This window comes from Lepidochelys kempii, chromosome 17 (assembly GCF_965140265.1).
Source record: "Lepidochelys kempii isolate rLepKem1 chromosome 17, rLepKem1.hap2, whole genome shotgun sequence".
In the NCBI taxonomy this organism is placed as follows: Eukaryota; Metazoa; Chordata; order Testudines; family Cheloniidae; genus Lepidochelys; species Lepidochelys kempii.
This window is the reverse complement of record NC_133272.1, coordinates 25321174-25343445: the sequence shown is the minus strand read 5'-3', so window position 1 is coordinate 25343445 and position 22272 is coordinate 25321174. Positions and strand designations below refer to the sequence as shown.

Sequence of the window (22272 nt, the reverse complement as noted above, 5' to 3'; positions counted from 1 at the left end):
TGGTGCCCCAGTGTGTGGATCCCACCATGCATGTTATCCTCTTTGTTGGGGCTGTATTGCACTGGCGTTGTGGGATTTTGTACCTGGCACCTTGAAGAGCATGGATAATACTGTGCTGTGGCTTCCTTGGCAGAGAAGGAAGTGTTCTGAAGTCCCGAGTCATCACCTGGGAGCCGTCAGAAGAATTTATTAAGAATAACCATGTCATCAACACCCCTGTTCAGACCATGTACATCATGGGAGACTTGGGACCATATGGGATGTAAGTAAAGACTCGGAATAATCTGGTGTCCTGGATGGAAAACCCGTCTCTCCCACTCCCTTATGAAACCACAATCCCTTGGCACCAGTCCCAGGAGGGGAATTCCGAGATCATCAGCAATTCCAGCTGCTGTTGCCTTCTATCCCTTATCTCAGTGGGAAGCGTTATACTGTCCCCCCACCCCAACCTTCTTATTCTGGTCAGTGGGGGTATGACTGGGTTTGTTTCCCATCCCCCACGTCCACAGGCAGGGCCATAAGTCCACTGGCAGCCAGTGCGCATGGACTCTGTTAAGACTGGGTGTCTGTTTTATGGTCTCTCCCCTCAGGCTCGGCCACAGGGAGTACGAACACGTTCTTTGCACAGTCAAGGTGGATGGCAATGGGGTGATTACAGTGAAGCCTGATTTCACGGGCACTAAAGGTGCTTACAGGTGAGCAAGGCAGTGTGGGGCTAGTGCTGCAGGTGGGATTGGGGCTGAAATCACTTTTCCCAGGGTTACCTTATATACTGTGGAATGGGGGACCCTGAAACCTAGCACGTAGAATGGGAAGCATGGGCTCCGGAACTCCTCAGGCAGGATCATAGCATGCTCCTCTCTGATACATCATGGGATCTGCTGAGCCTCTTGAGCAGGCAGTTACCCCCATGGGCATGTAGGAGCAGGGACATCCTGGGGGTTTCTTTAATGATCCCTTGCTGGGCAAGCCCCCAGTGTGTGAGTGGTGGGGCATGGCTGCTCCTGGAGCCATCACCTCAGCCTTAGGGGTGGTATAGCTGCTGCGAGCACTGCCTGTCCTGTTCTGAATCTTGCCCATGGTGCTCTGGGGATGTGCAGGATTGAGCTGGATGGCGAGAAGCGGGAGCTGTGGAGATACACCATTGAGAATGCCTCAGCCCAGGTGCAGCAAGAGGAGGAGGAGCGGGAGCAGCGCATGTTCAGAGATGTAAGGATCAGCTTTGGCTAAGGCCCTTGGGGACTCAGCTCAAGAGACTGATTCCATCACAAACTGTTTCTGAAGTGGAGAGACCTTCCCAGAAAACGCCCTGCCTCTAGCTCCCTCCTGTTTAAATGGAGGCAGCTCCAGATCAAACCCTTCACTGACTGTAACTGTGCTGCATCACACTGACAGCTGGTCTCTCAGGTAACCAGATCTTAAGCTAGGCTAATTCCAGCACCCTGAGTTCCACTGAGATGCCTACAGAAGGCCTCGAAGCACAGCTCTCATGTGCTCTGACACAGCTTGATAAGCAGGCAGGCACATTTTGCACTAGCTTCATTTTCTGAATGGTCTTGCTGTGGAGCCCATTGCCTCAGCCCAGTCTGGAGGGGAGTAAGGCCTGGACAGTAGTAGAGTCATGTATCTGGAGGGAAAGGATGTTTTTCTAGCAGAGCACAGATGGGGACACCCTCTGGGGACTGCTGCTGCTGTCTTGGGGTCCAGTAGTAACTCAGGAGCTAAGAAAACACGCAGATTGCAAACTAGAGTTATAAATGATGGACGTGTTCCTGCACTCTAGGCAGCTGATACAACCTTTACCAGCTCTTCCTGCTGCTTTCCTCAACCTCTTATCCAGCTAAATTAGCCCTCTTCCACGCGCCAATCTCATATAAGTGTTGGGTCATTCTTTCCATTTGCAGAGTTGTTGTGCTCCTTGCATGTGTGTGTAAGATGTTTAAGTTCATGAATGTTTCATTTTGAACTCTTATTCTTAACTTTCAGTTTCAGGTTAACTCCCCCTTCTGGATTATCATGGAAGTACAGTAAATATTAACAAGAATGGCCATACTGGATCAGACCAATTGTCCTTCTAGCCCAGTATCCTGTCTTCCGACAGTGGCCAGTGCCAGATGCTTCAGAGGAAATGAACAGAACAGGGCAATGTTCATCCCCTGTTGTCCAGTCCCAGCTTCTGGGAGATTTAGGGACACCTGGAGTCAGGTGTTGCATCCCTGATCATCTTGGCTAATAGCCATTGATGAACCTGTCCACCAGCAATTTATCTTGAACTTTTTGAACCCAGTTATACTTTTGGCCTTCACATCATCCACTGGCAATGAGTTATACAGGTTGACTGTGCGTTGTGTGAAGAAGGACTTTCTTTATTTATTTTAAACTTGCTCACTACTAATTCATTGAGTTACCCCCGGTTCTTGTGTTATATGAAGGGGTAAATAACACTTCCTTATTCACGTTCTCCACACCACTCATGATTTTATAGGCATCTGTCATATTCCCCCCCCTTAGTTGTCTCTTTTCCAAGATGAACAGTCCCAGTCTTTTTAATTTCTCCTCATATGGAAGCTGTTCCGTACCCCTTGTCACACTGTCTGGAGGCTCATTACCATGAGTGCCTACCTCAGGACAAACTGTCAAAAGTAGGTGGTATGTTCCATAATTAGATTTCACCAATTCAGTACAAAATGTGCATTCCTCAAATACCACCGTAGTTTTATAATGGAGTCACAGACAGTCCCCATAGACCCTCCAGTCTATCTTGCCACCCAGGCAAGCTGGACTGTGTGATAGATGGTCACTTACACAAAAAAATCACAAATATTTCAGGTTACTCCCAGTCCCAAGAGACCACTCACTCACCCATGTTGATTTGCATCCTACACCAAAAACAACGCTGGTAGCCAATTCTTTAGTAAACTAACTTAAGTTTATTAGCTAAGAAAAAATAATGAGTTATTGAGAGGTTAAAGCAGGTAAAAATGTATGTACGTGTGCGTCGTAGTCTCTATTTCCAAATGGTAGCAGAGATGTAGTAATCTTTCAGTTTCCCAAAAGTCTGAGCACAAAACTCCCCCATTTGCTGCTCCTAGTTGCTTGCTCCTTTCCCTTTTCCCCACCTAATTTGTAGCCTGCCTAATCATCAGCCTTGCTGTTTAAGCATAGGGGTTGGTGCCCTATCTGCTAATGTAGAGAGACTGTAATTCAAGAGGCAATCTCACTGCAGGGGGGATTCCGATATGCCAAGAATCTGAAACTCCTTTCCACACCTTCAGCACTTGAGTCAGATGGCCTCTATTGTCAGGCACCAGAAAGCGGAGAAGTTCATACGTCCAGCCCATCTCTAGCTGATTTCCCAGGTCCCTAAAAACACTGGATTGTTGTAGGTATCTTCATCCTGTCACTTGTTCCCACATGGACTGCACCCAACTGAGGAACTCTGTCACCCTTTCAGATACTTCTGCAGCACTGGCTTCTTTATCTGGTTTTCTTTATCTGGGTCCTGGTTGTCTCATGCTGTTTTTCTCATACGTCTCCTAGTTTGGGGCTGTTCTCTGTAACGTATTTGGAAGTTGAAATGATTGCTGCATGATGGACTTTTTCTAATCCACTGTTTTTCTTTAGTTGTATAGTCGGCACAAGGAATATCTCAATGGCCTTGTTGGCTCAGACTTTGAGATGGTGAGTAACAGATGTGGTAAGAATGAATTAATCAGTGACCTGAGGCCAGAATTGTTAATAAATTGCCTTTGGAGAATGATGACTCCAAGTCTCATGGGGCAGTCTTGGTCCTGGTCTACCCTACAGAGTTAGGTCAATGTAAGGCAGCTTACGTTGATCTAATTATTTCAGTGTACACACTAAGCCTTGCTTCCACTGATGTAAGTGCCCTATAGTACACTGACCTAATAACTCCATCTCCACGAAAGGCGTAGGGCTTTTGCTGCTGTTAGGGAAACAGTGTCCATATAGACAGGTTTCAGAGTAGCAGCCGTGTTAGTCCGTATTCGCAAAAAGAAAAGGAGTACTTGTGGCACCTTAGAGACTAACCAATTTATTAGAGCATAAGCTTTCGTGAGCTGCAGCTCACTTCATCGGATGCATTCACTGTATTTTCATTACATCCGATGAAGTGAGCTGTAGCTCATGAAAGCTTATGCTCAAATAAATTTGTTAGTCTCTAAGGCGCCACAAGTCCTCCTTTTCTTTTTGCATATAGACACTGCAACTTACATTGGCTGTTGACTGTCATTTTTGTGTCATGCTTGAGCCGTGAAATTGACAAGAAAGCCAGGCTGTCACCTCAGGGTGGGTAGGGGGCTCCAACTATAGCCTGGATGCCTCCGGGCTCCACCCTCTCTGTTGGGCTGCTGCTCAGGCTCCCTGCTTGGAACCGGGCTGCTCTTGGGGTCCCGGCTCCCTGGTCCCCACTGTACTGAGGCTCCCCACTGGGAGGATGGCAGACACTTGGTCTCAAGGCGGGGAGCATAGAGTTGAGAGCCTGGGCATCTGGCAGCCAGGCTCCCGGAAGGGAGCGCAGAACCAAGAGTCCAGACAGCCGGGAGCAGGGAATCCAGAGCGGGTGGGGGGCAGCTGGGCTCCCAGAGGGGAGCAGGGAGCTGAGAGTGGGGGAGGGGACAGCTGGCAGGGGGCTGGAAGCCCTGTGGGCAGCTGGGCTCCCAGTGGGAAGCTGAGAGCCCAGGTTCTCAGCCCCCAACACTGCTCCTCTTAGGTTGGTGAGAAGTGCTCCTGGTGAGGACACGCACCACCAACAGAAGGAGGGTAGTGTGGACAAGAACCACCACAGTAATTACTGCAGTGGCTGTAAGTTGATTTAACATAGGTCAACTTACATTTCTAGTGTAGACATGTCCTTGGTTACAGCTATGGCTGAAGTGTATCTGAATTTTCTCCTGATCTTAGCATGGAGGCCATTGTGCCAGGGCATCCAAAGATTGCTTGGCTTGGGCAGCATGCTGGCAACTCGCAGCACTGTGATCTCTGTCTGCTGACTTGCATGAAGTGGAGTTGATTGTAGCAGCCCTTACCTTTTATATGGATACTTGGCCTGTAGAGACTACCAGTCCAGCATGCCTTGGTCCAAGACAGAGCTGCCAGGATCCAAATGCCCCACTGCCTGCTGAGAGTTGTAGTCTCTGTGGGACTGAACTCTTTGTAGGCCTTGGAATTAGGTTCTGTGAGACAAAAGGAACACCACTTTGTTCTGGGAATCAGCTGCCATTGCGCTCTCAGAGCTGTGGAAGGCTCAGCTAGAGCCTAGGGTGTTCTATTGAAAGCCCCTATTTTCAGTCTCATGTTTATTGCTCATTTTTTTTGGAATCTCTTCTGCTTGGTCTCAGCCCCAGGTGGGTGGCACGTGTTTGAGCTGAGTGGGAACCAAATGTTTTCTCTGCTTCAGCAAAACTTCTGGCTCGTTTTTACAGGCAGGCTTGAGTGGAAGGGACGAGAGCCGGGATTTCCTGAGTGCTAGTGACTGTGACCAGCTTGAAATGCTGTAAGGGGACTGGTTTTAGAGAGGGTTGAACTCTCCAAGGAAAGTTGAGGTGGGCACCCAGATTGGCTGGTTGCTTTTGGAAATCTTGGCTGGATCCTGTGGGAAGCCAGGACATTACCCCAGGGAGTCTTGTCTCCCTATGACCGGCAGAGAGAATCCCCTGGCTGGGGCTTTTAGTGTAAGTGACTATGAAGTGTCCTGCAGTGGTGCCCTGGCTTAGGGCAGGGTTCTCTAGGGAAGCGAGCGCACAGTGATCAATCAGCTATTGCTGAGCTGCTTCTCACCATTCTGCCTGTGTTCTCTCTGTCATAGACTCTCCCTGGTGCACTTCGGCTGTTTGTGAATGGAGAGATAGGTGAGTGCCTATTATAGATTCTCACTCTGGTAAGGGGGCAGCATGCTGCCATGTAGGGCCCTGCACTCAGCAGAGACCCGGAGACTCAGGTCGACAGTTCAGTCTAGGTCAGAAGTGCTTTGTCTGCTGGGAAGGATGTGAGCTGATTCCCTGCCAGTGCCCCACATCTCTGCTGACTAATCCCAGGAGCAGTGTTTGCATATTGGAGGGTGCCTTTAGCCATATAGGTGTGCAACGGCAGTAATGGAGACCATAGCAAAGAACAGAACTTCGCATAGAACCTCCTAGGCTAATATGCTGCTGGTGGGGAGGGGTGTTGCAGTCACACAAGGAAGGCCCCTTTGAGAAGACCCTGGCTCATCCCCACCATCCGCAGTAATCTCCTCTCCTTACTGGGACCTTCGGGAACCCTCTATGGGACTGTCCCAGCCTGTGCAAATGAGGGTTTCTGGAGGGCTTGGGCTGTGGTTAGGAGACACCATTGTCATTGTCTTTTCATCTCAGTTTCAGCCCAGGGCTACGAGTATGACCGTCTCTATGTTCATTTCTTCCTGGAGCTGCCCAGCCGTGAGTAGCCGTGGTCTGGTTCCTGAGCCAGTGTCCCTGCCACACCGCAGCATTAGGAACTCTGCTCTGCTATAGGGTCCAGCAGATCAGTCCTTGCTAAAAGCAAGCATAGCAGCAAGCAAGCAAGCAATGTGTTGGCCACCATCTTGGCTGGCACCAGGGATTGAACCAGACACCTTCAGAGCATGAGTCTCTATGGCTTGAGCCAAGCTTGATGCATGTGGGGGTACCTGTGGTTGTGAGGCAGCTTACTACCACCTAACTTTAGTGTGAAGAAGCCTTATCTGTGCCAGCTGGGGGACAGCTTCCCAACACAAGCAGTCCCCTCCTGCTGTCTCTCTCCAGGTTAGCAACCCCCAACTCCTCTGAGCATTCCCCTAGAGTGACCAGCCCCTAGTCCTGGACACTCTCAGGATTCACAGATCTGCTGTTCCCAAAGAAGCGGAACACAGTAGTTTACCAGTTTTCCTTCAGTTCACTGCGCTATTTAACACACAGCACTTTGATATGAGTATAGTGAAAACAAGTAAAAGTTTATTTAACAAAGTGTAGAGATTTAAGTGATAGCAAGTAGAAATATTAGAAAGAAATGGTTACAAGTAAAAAAAAAAAAAAATCACAATACACATTCTAGAACCTAGACTTATTTAACTAGGTACTGTCATGTCTTCGAGTTGCTCATCAGCATTTTTCAGCCAGGCAGGCTGTGATCCCCTTTTCTTAAAAAAAGTCTCACTCTCAGCTTGTCTGCTCAGTGAAGGATACCGTGTGTCTCTCTGCACTGTCCTGATGTACCAGACTGTTTCTTTGATCTTAATCATAAACAGGACACCCTGCTGCTTTGTGTTCCATCCTGTAGGTTGTGATCTCTTGACTTCACAAACTTGATTAGCAGGTGTCTCTGTGTGAAAATAGACTTATGCTGTTAGATGCACAATGAACAGCCAGGGAGATAAGTGTGTACTACCCCCTGCCTGACCAGAATTGGTTTATCATCTTGTGGTGACCTGCTTAACTTACATATCTTAAAAGCATAGTTTTCAGTATAGACGCATAGCTTTTTAAATAACATCCTTATAAACATTTTACAGGATTATGATGACCAGTGGGCTACAGGCTCTCAGTAAAGAGCTAATATGCCTCCATTTAGCTAGCTATTATACAGATGTCAGACCCAGGTGAACCCTTTAAAACCCCATGCACCCCTTATGCTCTTGGCCAGTCAGCACCAAGGTGTCCCTGGTTCACAAGGACATGTAACACACGCTGATCAGTGGATTACCCTTACAGTGGATTACCCTTTGCAGTGTTGTGGTCATGTAGGCTCCCTGAGCCCCCTCCTGAGCAAACTGTAGAGAGCAGAGCTTGACACCTCTTCCCCTTCAGCCCTGGGCCCCACTCAGATCTTGCTGCCTGGTGGTGTCCAGTTTCCATGTGCTCCAATAACACTGAGCCATCAATCCTGCTTTCCTGAGGCTGAGAGAGGCAGGCCACTGGCCCTAGGGTCGCTGTAGGTTGGAGTCGTGTGTGCAGGATGCTCTCAGCTTTGTGCTGCATCACTCTGCAGCCTGCCCAGCAGGCTTTGGTCAGTGTTAGTGGGTTAATTTGTCTTGCCCTGTTTTAAACCCTTGGCTTTTTGTCTCTGTGAGGCTATAGCCCTTGTCCCTCCTCTCTATGGGATTATAGCCCAGTTGGCTGTCTGTCTCTCTGGGGATACAAGCCTTGCCTACTTTCTGTTTTCAGGTCAGATTTAAGTAAGTTTGATCCTTAAATCTGAGTTAAGTTGGCGCCGAAGTTCCCAATTTGGGGGCTCTCCCAGGAGACACAGCTGGAAAGGTGAGAGGGCAACAAAGTGCCTAAGGGGAGCTCAGTGGGAGAGGACTAACAATCCTCTCGGCTGCTCCAGGACAGCCCATGCTGCTTTTCTTACAGCACTAGTCATTCCCCTCACGGCCTCCTCTTCTTCTGCCAGGTTGGTCGAGCCCAGCATTCCAGCAGCTCTCTGGGGTGACGCAGACCTGTGCCACCAAGACCCTGGGCAGGGTAAGGGGCAAAATAGGGCACTTTTTGATGGTGTGGTTTTGTAGGCTGATGGGGCTTCCTACCGCTTGCGAGGAACTCCATGTGCCCACTCTGGCTCTGTGTGTGGAGTGTTACAGTGGGAGGTGTTACAGGGGTCCCTCATACAGCTCAGTGGGATAGAGGTCTCAGGCCTGGCATTATCTTGGGGATTTTCCAGTGCTGGGAGCACATTGAATGCCCTTTTTTATGACTGATCTTGGCCAGGGTCAATCCCCAGCAGGATCCTCATCCCGCACAGCTGGTTCTCTCAAGCCCTTGCCATGTGCTGCATGATGCTGGTGACCCTGCCCAGGGTCTGATCTCTGCCCTCTCATCTCATTCTTGTTCCCCTTTCCCAGGACAATGTGGCATACTTCTCTTACCCCTTTACTCTGGAGATGTTTTTCACCCAAGAGGATGAGTCAGAAGGTGAGTCCCTTGCTGCTCAAGCCTTGTTTGCCAGAATCTGCCAGGGGCATTACACCGTAGGCACTGCACAGCCTGATGCAGACAGCCCTGCACCTAGGTTCTCCCTCACCCAGAGAGGAGCAAAATTTTGTATCTGGCAAACATTCTTCCCATGCCGCATGGACCTGGGGCGTCTGGCAAACAGTCGCTTCCCTTGCCAGGGAATATGCAGGGATAAGACATTTCTGTTAGCAAGGTCCTGCGTGCTCAGTTCTCTGTGGCCAGCAGAGCTCTCGTTGGCTCATTTATGACATTGCTGTCCCTCCTTTTAGGTTCTCTTCCGCAGTGGCCTGTGATCTATTTTGAGGTTCTCTCACTGGATTATTGGCAGAGGCATCGTGTTGAAGGTTATGGCTCTGTGGTGCTGCCAGCAGCTCCAGGTAAAGCCTCCCCAGATGGCCAGCTCCTCCTGAGCCTGGGGCTCAGCTGATCATCAGGCACTGGGAAAGGATTTCCCCTACTATGCATTGAGGGGGCACAGTGGGCCTTCTCTGAAACAGTGAGAAGGAGTCACGTCGGCATTCAGTGCTGCTACTGGGGAGCAAGAGGCAGAGGTGACCTTTGTTTTGTCTGGCTGTTCCCTTGGTAACATCAGGCAGCCAGCCCTGATAAAATACTTCTATTACTCACCTTCTCTGCCCTCCATACGAGGGGAGTTACCCTTCCCTACCCCACAGGGGGCTGTTTGCCACTGAGGCCCATGGGCAGAAGGCCCTACAGAAACACAGGTCATTTCCCTCATGTTGAACAGGGAAATATAACTGTTCTAGTCAGGAAAATGCAAAGCTTGGCTTGGTCTGAGGGGCCTGAGTTAAGTGCATATGGTATCTCCATTGTTAGCTGTGTGTGCGTGGGGGGGCAAGGGTAGGCTCTGTCACATGTGATATCTCCATTGTTAGCTGTGTGAGAGCAGGGTGGGGAGGTCTCTCACATGATCTATTCCAGCCTGTTTGTGGGGGGAGGGAATCAGTGGACATCTGTCCTTCCTACCTACCTTCCTCCACTGTGATTTTTCAACGGGTTTGTGGACATTACCTTTCTAACTGGCCTCGTCGTCCTGGAACAGGGTTCCACACCCTGACAGCCCCCACCTGGCGACCCATTGAGCTGGGGACGGTCTCTGAGCTGAGGAGGTTTTTCATTGGTGGGTCCCCTGAATTGGAGGACATGACCTACATCAGGGTGCCAGGAACCTTCAAGGTGAGTTCAGCTTTGGGGCTTGTGCCACTCACTCTGAGTCAGATTCTGCTCCTCTCACAGGAAACGCTTGGGGCTACTTGGACCAGATTCCAGCCTGCTGCCCAGTGGGCATTGCCAGAACCATCATGAGCCTCTTCGTTGGCTGTCTGAACAGGATCAAATGGGCCACGGAGACTGAACTTTGTTTTCCAGGGCATGGGTGCATTACCATGGGGTGTCTATAGGAGGCTTGCACTGCCCTGGCATGTTCTGGGCTTGCTCTCTGCAGAGTGGCTGTTGATCCAGCATCTTTCCTTTCACCAGCACTAAATTCCCTTGCATGTGTAGAAAAGCAGGTGCAATTCCCCTTGAGAAATGGAGCTGTGCTGTAGCTGAGCTTGCTCCCTGGAGATGGGACTCATTGTGGGGAGAGGCAAGCAGGATGCCCATGTGCTCTGGAGACTCTCAGCAGTTTGTGGGGGAACAAACAAGGTGGACTCAGTAGGAGGCTGGAATCAGGAGCCCTAAGCAGTGAGCCCTGCCCCAGCATGGCCTGGAACTCTCTGTGCCCTTCTCAGCACCACACAGGGGTGTCTGATCTTAGTGCTTGGGACCTGCTGCAGGGAAAGGAGACTCCATGCACCCACCCTGTCGCTACCCCTCTTGCAGGGGCCATGCTTACTCTCCCTGGTGGTCAGCCTGGCACTAGTGACTGCAGACAAGGGCTGCTCTGACTTGTGCTTTCCCCGCAGGGAGAGTGCCTGAGCCGCTTTGGCTTCCGCACAGAGACGACAGGAAGCGTCACGTTCCGGCTCCACTGCCTGCAGCAGTCCAAGTAAGTGCTGCCTTACCTCCAGCTTGTGTGCCAGTGGCTCCTGCCCAGCCCTGACCTGATGTTTGTGCTTCCGTGCAGAGCCTTCCTGGAGTCCAGTGCCCTGAGGAAGCGCATGCAGAGCGTGCTGGACCGACTTGGGGGCTTCAGCCAGCAGAGCTCCTTCTACAATGTCCTGGGTGAGGCTCTTTCCTGTCAGTCTCTACCATGTGGAGAACCCACAGCTCAGCTTGCTCCTTGCATAAGGAGTGAAGAAGCTGTCATTCTCCAGAGGGCCCCTCTGACCCTCCCCCTGCATCTCCCCTCCTCCCTGCAGGCTCATTGTGCCTGACTCCAGCAGGGCAGAGGTTAAACCATGAGACAGGGAGTTGCTGGAAATGGCAAAGGAATGTCAAAAAAGTGGCAGGATGGAGTTTCTGTCTGAGCTAGCAAAGCTGGAGAATTGTCTATCCAGGGCCTACCAGCACCTGGGACCCAGCATGACTAGCTGTTCTGACACCAGCTCCCAAGAGGAGACTGCTCCCTGTCATATGCTGTTGAAGTCGGAGCAGATAGAACCCCCCAGTGCTGAGAATGGCTGTTCAAGTGGCCTCTGTATATTCCCAATCTTTGGACTTGTGCCGAGGGTGCAGCAAGACAGCAAGTAGCAGTGCCCATTAGGGTGCCCATGTGCCCTCTCCCCCACTCAAGCGTGCTCTGAGAGTTTGGGTCTAAAAGGGGAGTGATACTGGTTGCCACCTCAGTCCTCCTCCATCCAACCACAGCCGCAAAAGGACGTGAACCTCTTTGGGTCTCCTAGGTTCATAGACTGTTAGTGCTCATAATTAGTTTTTATCATTAGTAGTTTTTTAGTAAATTATAGGTTAGTTAGATAAGAAAATCTTTATATATTTTCAATATGGTGGACCCTAGCGTGAAGAAACAAGGGTTCAAAAGCTGCGTGTCTTGCCAGTGGTCTTCCTGGCATCCATGTTCATTGTCTAAAATGCTGAGGGTAAGAATCATTCACCAACATGTTTTTGCTACCTGTAGCACATTCACACTTTGGGCCTGCAGGGAGAAACAAAATGGACTTCAGGCTCTTCTATTACAAAGAGGCCTTGTCAGTCAAGCTTCTTATTTTCAGATCCTTTAGAACTATCCAAGGATAGGAAACTGGAATCAGCACCGAATACATCCGGATCTAAGAAAATGGCAATAACTAAGTCTTTGGCCTTGATGATGCGGTTCAGTTCCAGGCTGACTGATCTTACTGGACCCCAGTCCTCAGATCTGGCTCCAAAACTTCTAAGATCTCCCTTGGGACTGCTACCAGACAGACATCCAAAGTATTCAGATGACTTACTGGAAACCTACTACTTTGGTCCACAGAAAAAGAGAGTCTAAATTTAAGCATGCATCAGGTAAGTCTTCAGACCATTCAGATGTGGATCTGAGATCTAGCAATGTTAGATCTCTGGATTGTTCCAGTTACTCAAACCTGAAGAAAAGACCATCGGATCCAAGCATGGCAGCTCAACAGCATACGATCAGAGTCACAGCACAGAATCACTCAGACCTGCATCTTCTCTCAGATCCAGCTATATTCAGAGAATGATAGAGTTAGAAGGGACCCCAACAGTCATCTAGTCTAACCCCCTGCCAAGTTTCAGGATTGTTGTGTCTACACCAGGGGTCTCAAACTCCCGGTCCATGTGCCATCTGCAGCCCGAGAATCTCCCCAGTGTGGCCCGCGGGGCTCCAGCAGTTTTGGGGCTGGATCTCTCCCTTGGCCCTACGTGTCCCCTGGGCGATTTACAATGGCTCGGGGCCCCACCCACCACCAGCAGCCCTGTGGAACTGAGCAGCTTCCTGCTGCTTGCTCCATGTGGCTGCCGGCCCTTCCCTGTGGCCCTGGGGCAGGGCTGTACCTCTGCATGCTGCCCCCACCCCGAGCGCCCCTGCAGCCAATGGGAAGCTGCGGGGGCAGTGCCTGGGGCAGTAGCACACAGAGGCCCCCCCGGCCTGCCCCACCTTGGAGCCCTAGGTAAGCGCTGCACCCCCGACCCCCTCCCAGAGCCTGCATCCCTCCCCCCTTCCCACACACCCCATCCCAACCCCAAACTCCCTCCCAGAGACTGCACCCCTCCTCCTTCCACCCTCCCAGAGCCTGCAACCCCATCCCCTCCTGCTGCACCCCAGCCCAGAGCCTGCACCCCAGATCCTCTCACCCCTTCTGCACCCAAACTCCCTCCCAGAGCCTGCACCCCAATCCCTTACCCCAGAACTTCCTCCCGCCCAACTCCCTCCCAGAGCCTTAGGCAGGTGGGGGGCGGAGTTTGCGGGTGCAGGTTCTGGGCAGCATGAATGACATTATTGGCATGCTGGGAGGATTTGACTACTGGCACTGGCCCTAAGGCAAATGGAGTTTGAGACCCCTGGTCTACACCATCCGAGACAGATGGCTACCCATATTGCATTGCTCTCCCAAGAAGAAACTGAAACAGGATGTTGAGTGAGGAGGATCCCCAGCAAGCAGGATCTCCAGCACCTAAGACCCAGTGAGTTCACTAAGAAAGAATTAATCACCTCTTTACATATCTCAGATCCCTACCTCAGTCGTATCATCTGGTGCTTTGGGATCAGATCTGGGTAGAATTAAAAGCTTTAGGTCCTCTTCCAGATTGTTTTTCGTATGTATGTAACTGCAAGAGTAAGGCCATTTCATCCCAGTCCCTATCTAGATGGGTTAGCCAGCAAATTGAAGAGCATTGTAGAGGCCTAGAGTTCATTCTTCTAGAGCTGTGGCAGCATCTATGGCATTTGCTAAACATATTCCTCTTACTGAAATATGCAAAGCTGCTACATGGAGGACATTGACCACACATTATGCATTGAATTTGGCTCACGGGTCTGATGCTCATTAAAGCAGTGCTCCAGTCTCTGTTTAATTAAGACTCCACATCCCTCCTTCCAATCTACTGTACTGCTTGCCAGATTATCCCAAGAGTGGGAATATGCAGAGGACACACAAAGGAGAAAGGAAGATTACTTACTTGTAACCAGAGTTCTTCTAGATGGATTCTGCATATTCACATTCCTTACTACTGCGGAGTCCAAATTGAAGTGTCTTGGTATTATGCGTCAGCAGTGGAAGCAACTGAGTTTGGCATCGGGGGGCTATGCCCTTTTATACCCATTTTCTCAGAGTGCACTTGAGTACTGCAGCAGGGAAGGGCCCGTGGGCACCCTAACAGGCACTGCTTCCGGAAGGTTCTACCCTCATGCTGCACTGGTCCACACAAGTTCCAAGAGTGTGAATGTGCCAAGTCCACCTCGAAGAACACCACTTACAAGTAAGTAGTCGGCATTTATATCGTGCAGGCTGGCTGTGGGGTGCTGTGGTGTAGTCATGGTAGGAGGGGAAGGAAGGCAGAGAGAGCACCCAGGGTCTCATGCTTTGTGGATGGGAGAGTTTGTCATAGCCAGCCAGAGAGAGAGCGACTGTGTTAGCCAGACAGGCCCCCATCCCTCCCCTCCCCCGACAGACTGACTTAGCAGGAGTGTCAATGGGTGCTGAGCCCATTCTTGGATGCTCTATTGTAGAGGCATTCCAGAGGGCACGGCGCCGGATGCAGGAAGCACGTGAGAGCCTCCCCCAGGACCTGATCAGCACCTCTTCCTCCACCGTGCAGCAGCCATGAGCATTGTGTTCCCAGCGGCTCCACTGGCACCAGGCCTGGCTGGGTGCAGCAGCCTCTCTTCTAAAAGCACCTTGTGCAGCAGGAGTCTCAGCTCCAGCCCCTTCAGGCTTTGCAAGTGCCTCCCACTGCAGTTGTCAGTGTCTCTAGGATGCCCAGCCTCCATACTCTTCTCTTGCATCCCTACTGGCCCCAGTAAAGGGGGCATCTTCCCTGTAAGGTGATGTCTGCCTCTGGATCCCATCTGGTGCTCCAAACTAGAGCCAGAGGCACACCCCACCAAAATGGCTGGTGCTGATGTCCAAGCAGTGTTTTAGAGAACTCCATCCATGTTTGGTATGAGGTAAAGCTCTGGCTTTCACTTGCTCACGGGAGAGATTCAGAGAGCCTCCCAAAGCCTTGAGGGGCACTCAGGCCCTGGCTTCGGTAGCACCCTGTTTCCTCTAGGGTAGTGCCTAAGTGAAGTTTCATATATCACCAAAGATAGGTGCAAACAAGCCCCTCCCCTTCCTTTCCAGCAACCCCTAGGGTTTGGTACCAGCAATCCCCTCCTTTCAGACCCATCAAGTTGGGGAAAGTTGGAGGCCCCAGGTCCATGAGTGCTGGGGTTACAGTAGGAGCACAGATGCGCAGCCAAGGTGAGAGCATGCATGCAGAATGCTGATGGGCAGTGGCATCTCTGCACTGTCAGTCATGTCACACCCCCTGCGATCCTGCCTGCTGTACGTTTACTGTGAGGACTGTGCAATAGAAATGAGATGTTTGATCAAATTGCCAAGAGTTAATTCTAGCCCGAATGGTTCTGACAACACTTGAGGAATCCTTTTTCCTGACCACATGGCAGTTCTCTCTACCAGCAGCACTCACTGCTGGCCACATTTAGAGATTTGTTGCCGAAGCCTAAAAGCCATGGACAATCATTCCATCATCCCTGCTGGGCAGGCTGTGAAACCATCTGAGAGACTGGATGTAGGAGCACTTGTTATTTCTATAGTGATTAGTGAGCAAGCAGCAAATCTCTGGGCTATATTAGTAACTGATCTGATAAGTTCTCTTTTCTACTATGTGAGGGGGATGATGTTAGAGGTCACAGGATGGTGACATTGCAGAAGTTCTGTTTAACTGAATGAGTAAGCAGGTAGGTCCTTGAGAAATGCTAGTTGTTGGCAGTGATACAGTTCTTTGTAGAAACCAAGTGTGTTGCTACTAAAAGTGATTGCCTCCACCTGAGCCTTATGACTGGATCATTTCTCAAGTGTAGTGCTGCTGCCTACCAGTTATACCTGCAAGCCAGCCAAAAATATGACATGGAGTCAGAATCACAATAGGAGTGGGTTTGGGGCTTCTGTCTCTGAAGCTCCCAAGGGTACAAGACCCCATTATGCTGCTGTTTCCAGAGTGTGTCTGCCCTGTAGTCTGTGAAGTTGTTCGCAGAAAGGACCTTTGGAGTGGGTTATAAATGTAGAACTCCTTATTCCCCTCAGTTCACGGCAGAGCTCTGCCTGGCCGTTTGTTATCACTGTTTTATTAGTTGTTCCATCTCACTGTGACAGGGTGTACTGGGCCCTTTGAGGCTCTCTGCTTGCAATCCTATTACACCCTGCCCAAAAGAAGAGCAGTAAAGGTAGGTCCTCCAGGCCTGCCTAGAGAGGTTGCAGGGAAGCAGCCAATCAGAGCCAAAGGAGCTGAAGGGCCTGAGCAGGTCAGTTGCTTACTAGGATTAGAAGGGTGACAGAGGACTGAGGGGCTGTGACACTCCCCAGGTGAAAAGACTGGGGAGAAACCCTGCTCGAGCAGGGACAGGATTGGGAAGCTCTGCAGCGGCCTGGGAGAGCGAACCCTGATAAAAAGGGGGCAGAGATGCCTGAGAGAAGACCCTGAGACATCAGGACAAAGACAGAGACGCTCTCCAGACAAGGACATCTGGGAGAGACCCTGCTCAAACAGGGAACAGACAGAGAATGCAAGACGGTGATGGGACTGAATGGGAAGCAGCCAGGGAATGCTGCAGCAGCTATTAAAATAATACGTAGCTGCTATTTGTAGGGTCCCTGGGTTGAGATCCAGAGTAGTGGGCATCCCTGGGTCCTGCCACTGAGGAAGGAGGCCTAAGCCCAAGAAGGGGATCAGACTCGATACCAAAAGCCTGAGAAAGGGACTAGAATTTAAACAGGCCTAGCCATGGGGCTGAAAACCCCAGATAGGGCCGATCGTTTGTCGGACTGTGTTACTCTGGAAGGGGTCCATCCATTTTAGACTTTGTATGACTTAGCTGGAGGGCTGAAGCACTGAAGATTCTCCTGTTGAGGGCAACAGCTGATTCTGGGGGGAGGAGGAAAGGGAAAGAATGCAGGATCACAGCCAGTCGACTGGAGCTGCTCATGAGAGGTGAGTGTGCCCCATCAGTCACTGTGTGGAAACATGCTTCCCTCTGGGATCCCACTATTTCTGCCCTTTGCTGGTCTTAATTACCATCAACCTGTTTCTTTCCATCTTCCCTGTGTCTGTCTTCCCTCTTTCACTTCAGGAACTCCCAGTGCCTCTGTACATCACTCCCATCCCACCCGCAAAAATGATTAGTGGTGAAAGAGTCAAGGAAACGGGCCCTAATTAGGCCTTAATGCTAACTCTGCAATGAGATTAATGGGAGAACACACAAATCCAGGCAGACACTGCTCCATCTGGTTAAACTTTTTGTAAATGAGAGAAAAAAACTGAGGTTCTGCAAAATATGCCACATGGGCCACAGAACTACAACCTATGGGCTGGCTATAAAATAGGGATTGGCCTCTCTCCATCTCCATCTCTGCTTTCGCCTTGGACAGGATTGGGAATCACCAGTGCAAGACATCCTTGGGGCAATGGAACATCTGGGTTTTCTAAGGTGGGCTCCAGCTCTGGGTAGCCCTAAAACTTAGTAGTGGGTTCAGCTTATGTGGAGAGTGCAAAAACCCTGGTTCTGAGCTCTGCTTCCAGATCCAAATCTGGTATCTACCTGGAGATTTTACCCTGGAAGAGGGTTTCCATTCCCAAACAGCCTTGAGGGAAGAAAATGTTCTCTCAAAAAGCAGCCAACCAAGGAGGGTGTAATCTCCCTGGGCTGCGTCAGAATGGTACAAGCCCAGTCTTCTCTCTTGAAATATATCACGTACCAACAAGTACATTAAAGGTATTAAAGTTTCAAAATAAAGCACTTGTATGTTAGGAAATGTGAGAATTAAGGTTGCCTGGGCAATTTTAATTAATCCTTCTTGTAACTGTTACAGTCTTTAATGACATAGTCACATCCTATTTTTTGTAAAGGAGGCTGCCTCATTCAATGCATAGGATTGACAGTGCTTCCTGAGTGGGTAGCTATTCTTTATTTTTATCCCTATCATTCAGTGTGTTGCCCTGAACTGTATGTCCTGCACACCCTCCAAACCCTTCTCCGAATTCAGAATTGTTTCCTCAATGGTGCTTATCATGATGTGAGTGCTTCACAAACCTGCATTAACTTCTCCTCACAGCTTGCCGGCAATACATGAGGAGAATATTGTCCCTGTTTTACGGGGGGAGACACAAATAGACTGGCCTGATGGCACATGCTCAGTGGGTGCAGATTAGAAATTGGGACCTCCTGCTTCCCAACCCTGTACTTATTCCTCTATAGCACACTGCTGGAGGGGTTGAGCAATTATGGTCCCAATAGAATTCATCTGTGAGCACTCAGCACTTTTGCAAACCAGGCCTCAGCTGTCTCTCACTGTGCACCCAGAAACTGGGAATCTTGCAGTTTGTGGCCACCTGCCAGAATTTTGGTTTAGATGGCCTCCAGTTGTCTCAGACTGGTAGAGACCGTTCCAGACTGAGCACGTTACCTGCTGTGTAAGTTCTAGTATGTGAGAACACGCCTGTTTATAAGCAAAACAACTTCTTGGCTTGATTTAATAGTGCTGTTTCCCACAACAGCAGTACCCCCTCTCCTGCTTGGCCCAGCCACCCCCATCCCTTTCTCTGGTGTCTATTCTTTTGGTCGGAGGGGGAGGGCTAGATGCAGTCTGTGCTCTATTTGTTGGTGTGCTGGCAAGGGTGGCCTGTGCAGCTAGCCCTGCTCCAGGCAGCAGAAGCGTGTGCATGCTGACCATCTGGGGCTCATGCTCAGCAGCTAGGTGGGGAAGGGGGATGTTGATGGGCTTCAAGCTGGTGCTGGGCATCTCCGTGCTGCTGTCGGCAGAGTCCATGGCTGCCATGCGCATCCAGCAGAGATGCATGGGGGAGGTGAGTGTCATATCTCCCGCACTGCGGAGCGACCTGGGAAAGGGGATGCCCTACCCTGGCACCAGCTGTATCAGTTCTTTTATGTTACTGTCCAAAGTAATATAAGGGACCTTTATCTTGGGTGTCTATTCACTTAGGATTGATTAGCCAGTTAAGTGCAGAATTCTCCCAGTTAGCCAAATAGCAGGGTGTGACATTCTATACCTTTGGGGGAGCGTGCTGTAGCCCCCATATTCCTCATTTTCATATAGTCGTGATCTTGTGTATAAAGCATGCCTTGTAAGGTATCGGGGAAAGGTATCTGCTGAAAGTCATTTCTCTATCCATAGATGTGTATCATTAATGCATATGAAGTTGAGAATTGTGTAGTATGGTTGTCACTAAAACGTGCTGTAAGTTGGGGGAATCAACCAGATATTAGCTCCCCAGAGGCAACAGCAAGGAAAGTGACCAATGCCCAGGTGGGGTGTGAAACAACCCATCAACAGCCATTGTCCAGCAAGGGAGCTACAATGCAGTGACTCACCTGTGTGAGGCCATGCCAGAGGCTCCCCTTGGGATAACAAGCCTGGTACATATCAATTTCTTTGTTAAATTGATTAACTCCATATAAGCTTGCAGCGTCCAACGGGCATAACGGGACACTGCAAGATGGAGGTTCCTAGGGTTGTGTCTGGGACTGGAGATATTGGCTAGTGTCATTCGGTTGCACAATCCAAGGAGCAGCTGACATGCCAGAGGCTGAGCATGAACAGCCCAGGGGTGGGGGTTCTCACAGCAAAGCAAGGTCAGGCTGGCTCCCAGGGTCAAGGATTGGCGTGATCTCTCAGATCACCAGTCCAGACAACACCAGAGGGGACATGGATTTCATTGAGATAATTGAGAGGCAGCAGCACAGGGAGCTCTCTGCATCTTGGCTGTCATGGCTCCACTCACAGCTAGGGGCTCTCTGTGCTGCCATGGGAGCCATTCAGCAGTAGGGGGGCCTCCCTGGCGGCCAGGGTCTCTGCCTATTATCTGAACTCTGCATCCAAACCCTTTCCTTGGCCTGCCAAGGGACACCGAGGAGTGAGACCAGAACTGCTGAGCCCTGGCTGTCATAAGCTGTGTTAGGGTGGACCTAGGGGCCCCAGTCAGGGGCCCCATTATGCAAGGCGCTGTATGAGAACCAGCAACAAGCAGCTTCCATTCCATGGGGTAAGACAGGCAGGTGCCAGGTGCTCCACGGGACACTGGACAGATTGCAGGCACTTGTCTCCTACCCCTCAGGAGCCATAGAGATTTTTGGGGGAGGGGTGGGAGGAGAAGGAGCAGCCCCAATTCTTACTCCAGGCTCTTTGGATCCCCCTTTCAGCACCAAGCTGCCATGTACCCACTCTCTCTTCCATGCCCTACTTTAATAAGCTTGTCTTCCTTCAAACCCTAATCTTCCCACCATTCCTTTGACTTCCCTCCCAACGCATGGTTTAAAAAAAAAAAAAAATTAGGGAACTAACCCGACACTGCGCCTTACTTTGATGTTCAGGTATGTGGCTTTCTCTTGCCTTTCTTTCCATCTCCCTGCAGTGGTATGTTGCCTACCTCCTGTAAACCTACAGGACCGGATCTTATTACCCTTCTAAAGAGCCTGGCATGCTGTTGATGCCTTAGCAGCTGCGAGGGGAGGACTACATGTGGTGCAGAGGAAGGCTCAGAGTTCCCTTTCTGCTAAACCATGGGAGGTTTAGTCCTTTCATAACCATTTGTTTCAAAGGAACCTAATCTGATTAGTGCCTTTGGCAGGTTTCTAAATTCAACTAGAAGGGGCCAGTTTACTCCCCCCACACACACACACACACCCTGTCTTTTAAATTAAAACCATAGTGCTTTATCTGCAGGCCATGTGTTTACTTAGCGCTCCTAGGGTGGTGGTGGTGGTGGGGAAGCAGAGAAAGGAGTGAGCCAGCGGTGGGCAGTTGGGGGGAGGGGCCACATATGTGTGAGCAGTGGATGGGGGAGCCTGGATGGAGGGCCTGGAGAGGGGTGGGCGGTTGGGAACCTGGCAGGAGGGGCCGGAGATGTGTGAGCAGTGGATGGGGGAGGGTTGAGAGATGTGAGGGGTGGGCGGTTGGGAACCTGGCAGGAGGGGCCGGAGATGTGTGAGCAGTGGATGGGGGAGGGTTGAGAGATGTGAGGGGTGGGCGGTTGGGAACCTGGGGGGAGGTGATGGAGCAGATATGAGAAGAGGTGGAGGGGAACCAGCCAGGAGCCTGCAGGTGGCCGACTGGCCCGGGGTGAGCTCAAGTCACCTCTTACCAAGCTGGTTGTTTTTGGGCAGCTTGGGCTTGTTTTTGAAAGGCAGGGTAACCTATTTATCTCATGAGACTTGGTAACTGTGTCACAGTTACCAGACAGCCTTCTTAAAATAAAAGTGTTACTTATTTTATCCATAAGGACAAAGACTAAGAGAAGAGAGGTTTTAGAATAACAGTCTTACATGCATGTCCAGCCTGTGATTATTCCCCTCTATTTGGCACTGGTGAGGCCACATCTGGAGTATTGCATCCAGTTTTGGGCCCCCCACTACAGAAAAGATGTGAACAAACTGGAGAGAGTCCAGTGGAGGGCAATGAAAATGATTAGGGGGCTAGGGCACATGACTTATGAAGAGAAGCTGAGGGAACTGGACTTGTTTAGTCTGCAGAAGAGACAAGTGAGGGGGGATTTGATGATAGCCTTCAACTACAAGGAGGCGGGTTCCAAAGAGGATGGAGCTTGGCTGTTCTCAGTGGTGGCAGATGACAGAACAAGGAGTAATGGTCTCAAGTTACAGTGGGGGGTGGGGTCTAGGTTGGATATTAGGAAACACTATTTCACTAGGAGGATGGTGAAGCACTGAAATGGGTTCCCTAGGGAGATGGTGGAACTCCATCCTTAGAGGTTTTTAAGACCCGGCTTGACAAAGCCATGGTTGGGGTTGGTCCTGCTTTGAGCAGGGGGTTGGACTAGATGACCTCCTGAGATCTCTTCCAACCCTAATCTTGTATGATGGAGGCCTACACAAGCCAATCTTCTTCAGCCACCCCAGGAGGTGCCTGCATTAGTCTGGTTTTCCCAAATAGCCTCCTAGAAAGAGTCCCTTTTTATCCAGCAAGTTTCTTTGTTCCTGTAATTTCCCAAACTCCAGCCCTGCTTCTCTAAACCAGTTTGGTAGGTCCTTCAGGAAGTTAAGCCAGACTCCTCGGAGCCAATGGCTCTGCCACTGTCTTGTAACAACCCTCAAGTGTTTGCTGAGGGGCATCTTATCTTGACAGGTTTCAGAGTAGCAGCCATGTTAGTCTGTATTCGCAAAAAGAAAAGGAGTACTTGTGGCACC

The 22272-nt window shown here is 50.4% G+C and overlaps 1 protein-coding gene across 6 annotated transcripts in view; it reads left to right on the top strand.

Moving 5' to 3' along the window:
* MKS1 (MKS transition zone complex subunit 1) overlaps window positions 1-22272 on the top strand; it is a 64492-nt gene that overhangs the window by 8233 nt on the left and 33987 nt on the right. For 4 of the 6 annotated variants that reach the window (XR_012155396.1, XR_012155394.1, XR_012155395.1 and 1 more), the window contains exons 6-17: window positions 134-262; window positions 591-695; window positions 1101-1209; window positions 3625-3681; window positions 5828-5870; window positions 6375-6437; window positions 8410-8480; window positions 8858-8927; window positions 9239-9346; window positions 10033-10166; window positions 10898-10980; window positions 11059-11156. Coding sequence is in view for 2 of the 6 variants with exons in the window: in XM_073315459.1 (XP_073171560.1) it covers window positions 134-262; window positions 591-695; window positions 1101-1209; window positions 3625-3681; window positions 5828-5870; window positions 6375-6437; window positions 8410-8480; window positions 8858-8927; window positions 9239-9346; window positions 10033-10166; window positions 10898-10980; window positions 11059-11156 (1070 nt within the window). In the remaining 4 variants the exon portion in view is untranslated. Of the gene's footprint in view, window positions 1-133; window positions 263-590; window positions 696-1100; window positions 1210-3624; window positions 3682-5827; window positions 5871-6374; window positions 6438-8409; window positions 8481-8857; window positions 8928-9238; window positions 9347-10032; window positions 10167-10897; window positions 10981-11058; window positions 11157-14562; window positions 15883-22272 lie in introns of those variants that run through there. The other 2 variants (XM_073315460.1, XR_012155397.1) reach the window with 2 other exon arrangements.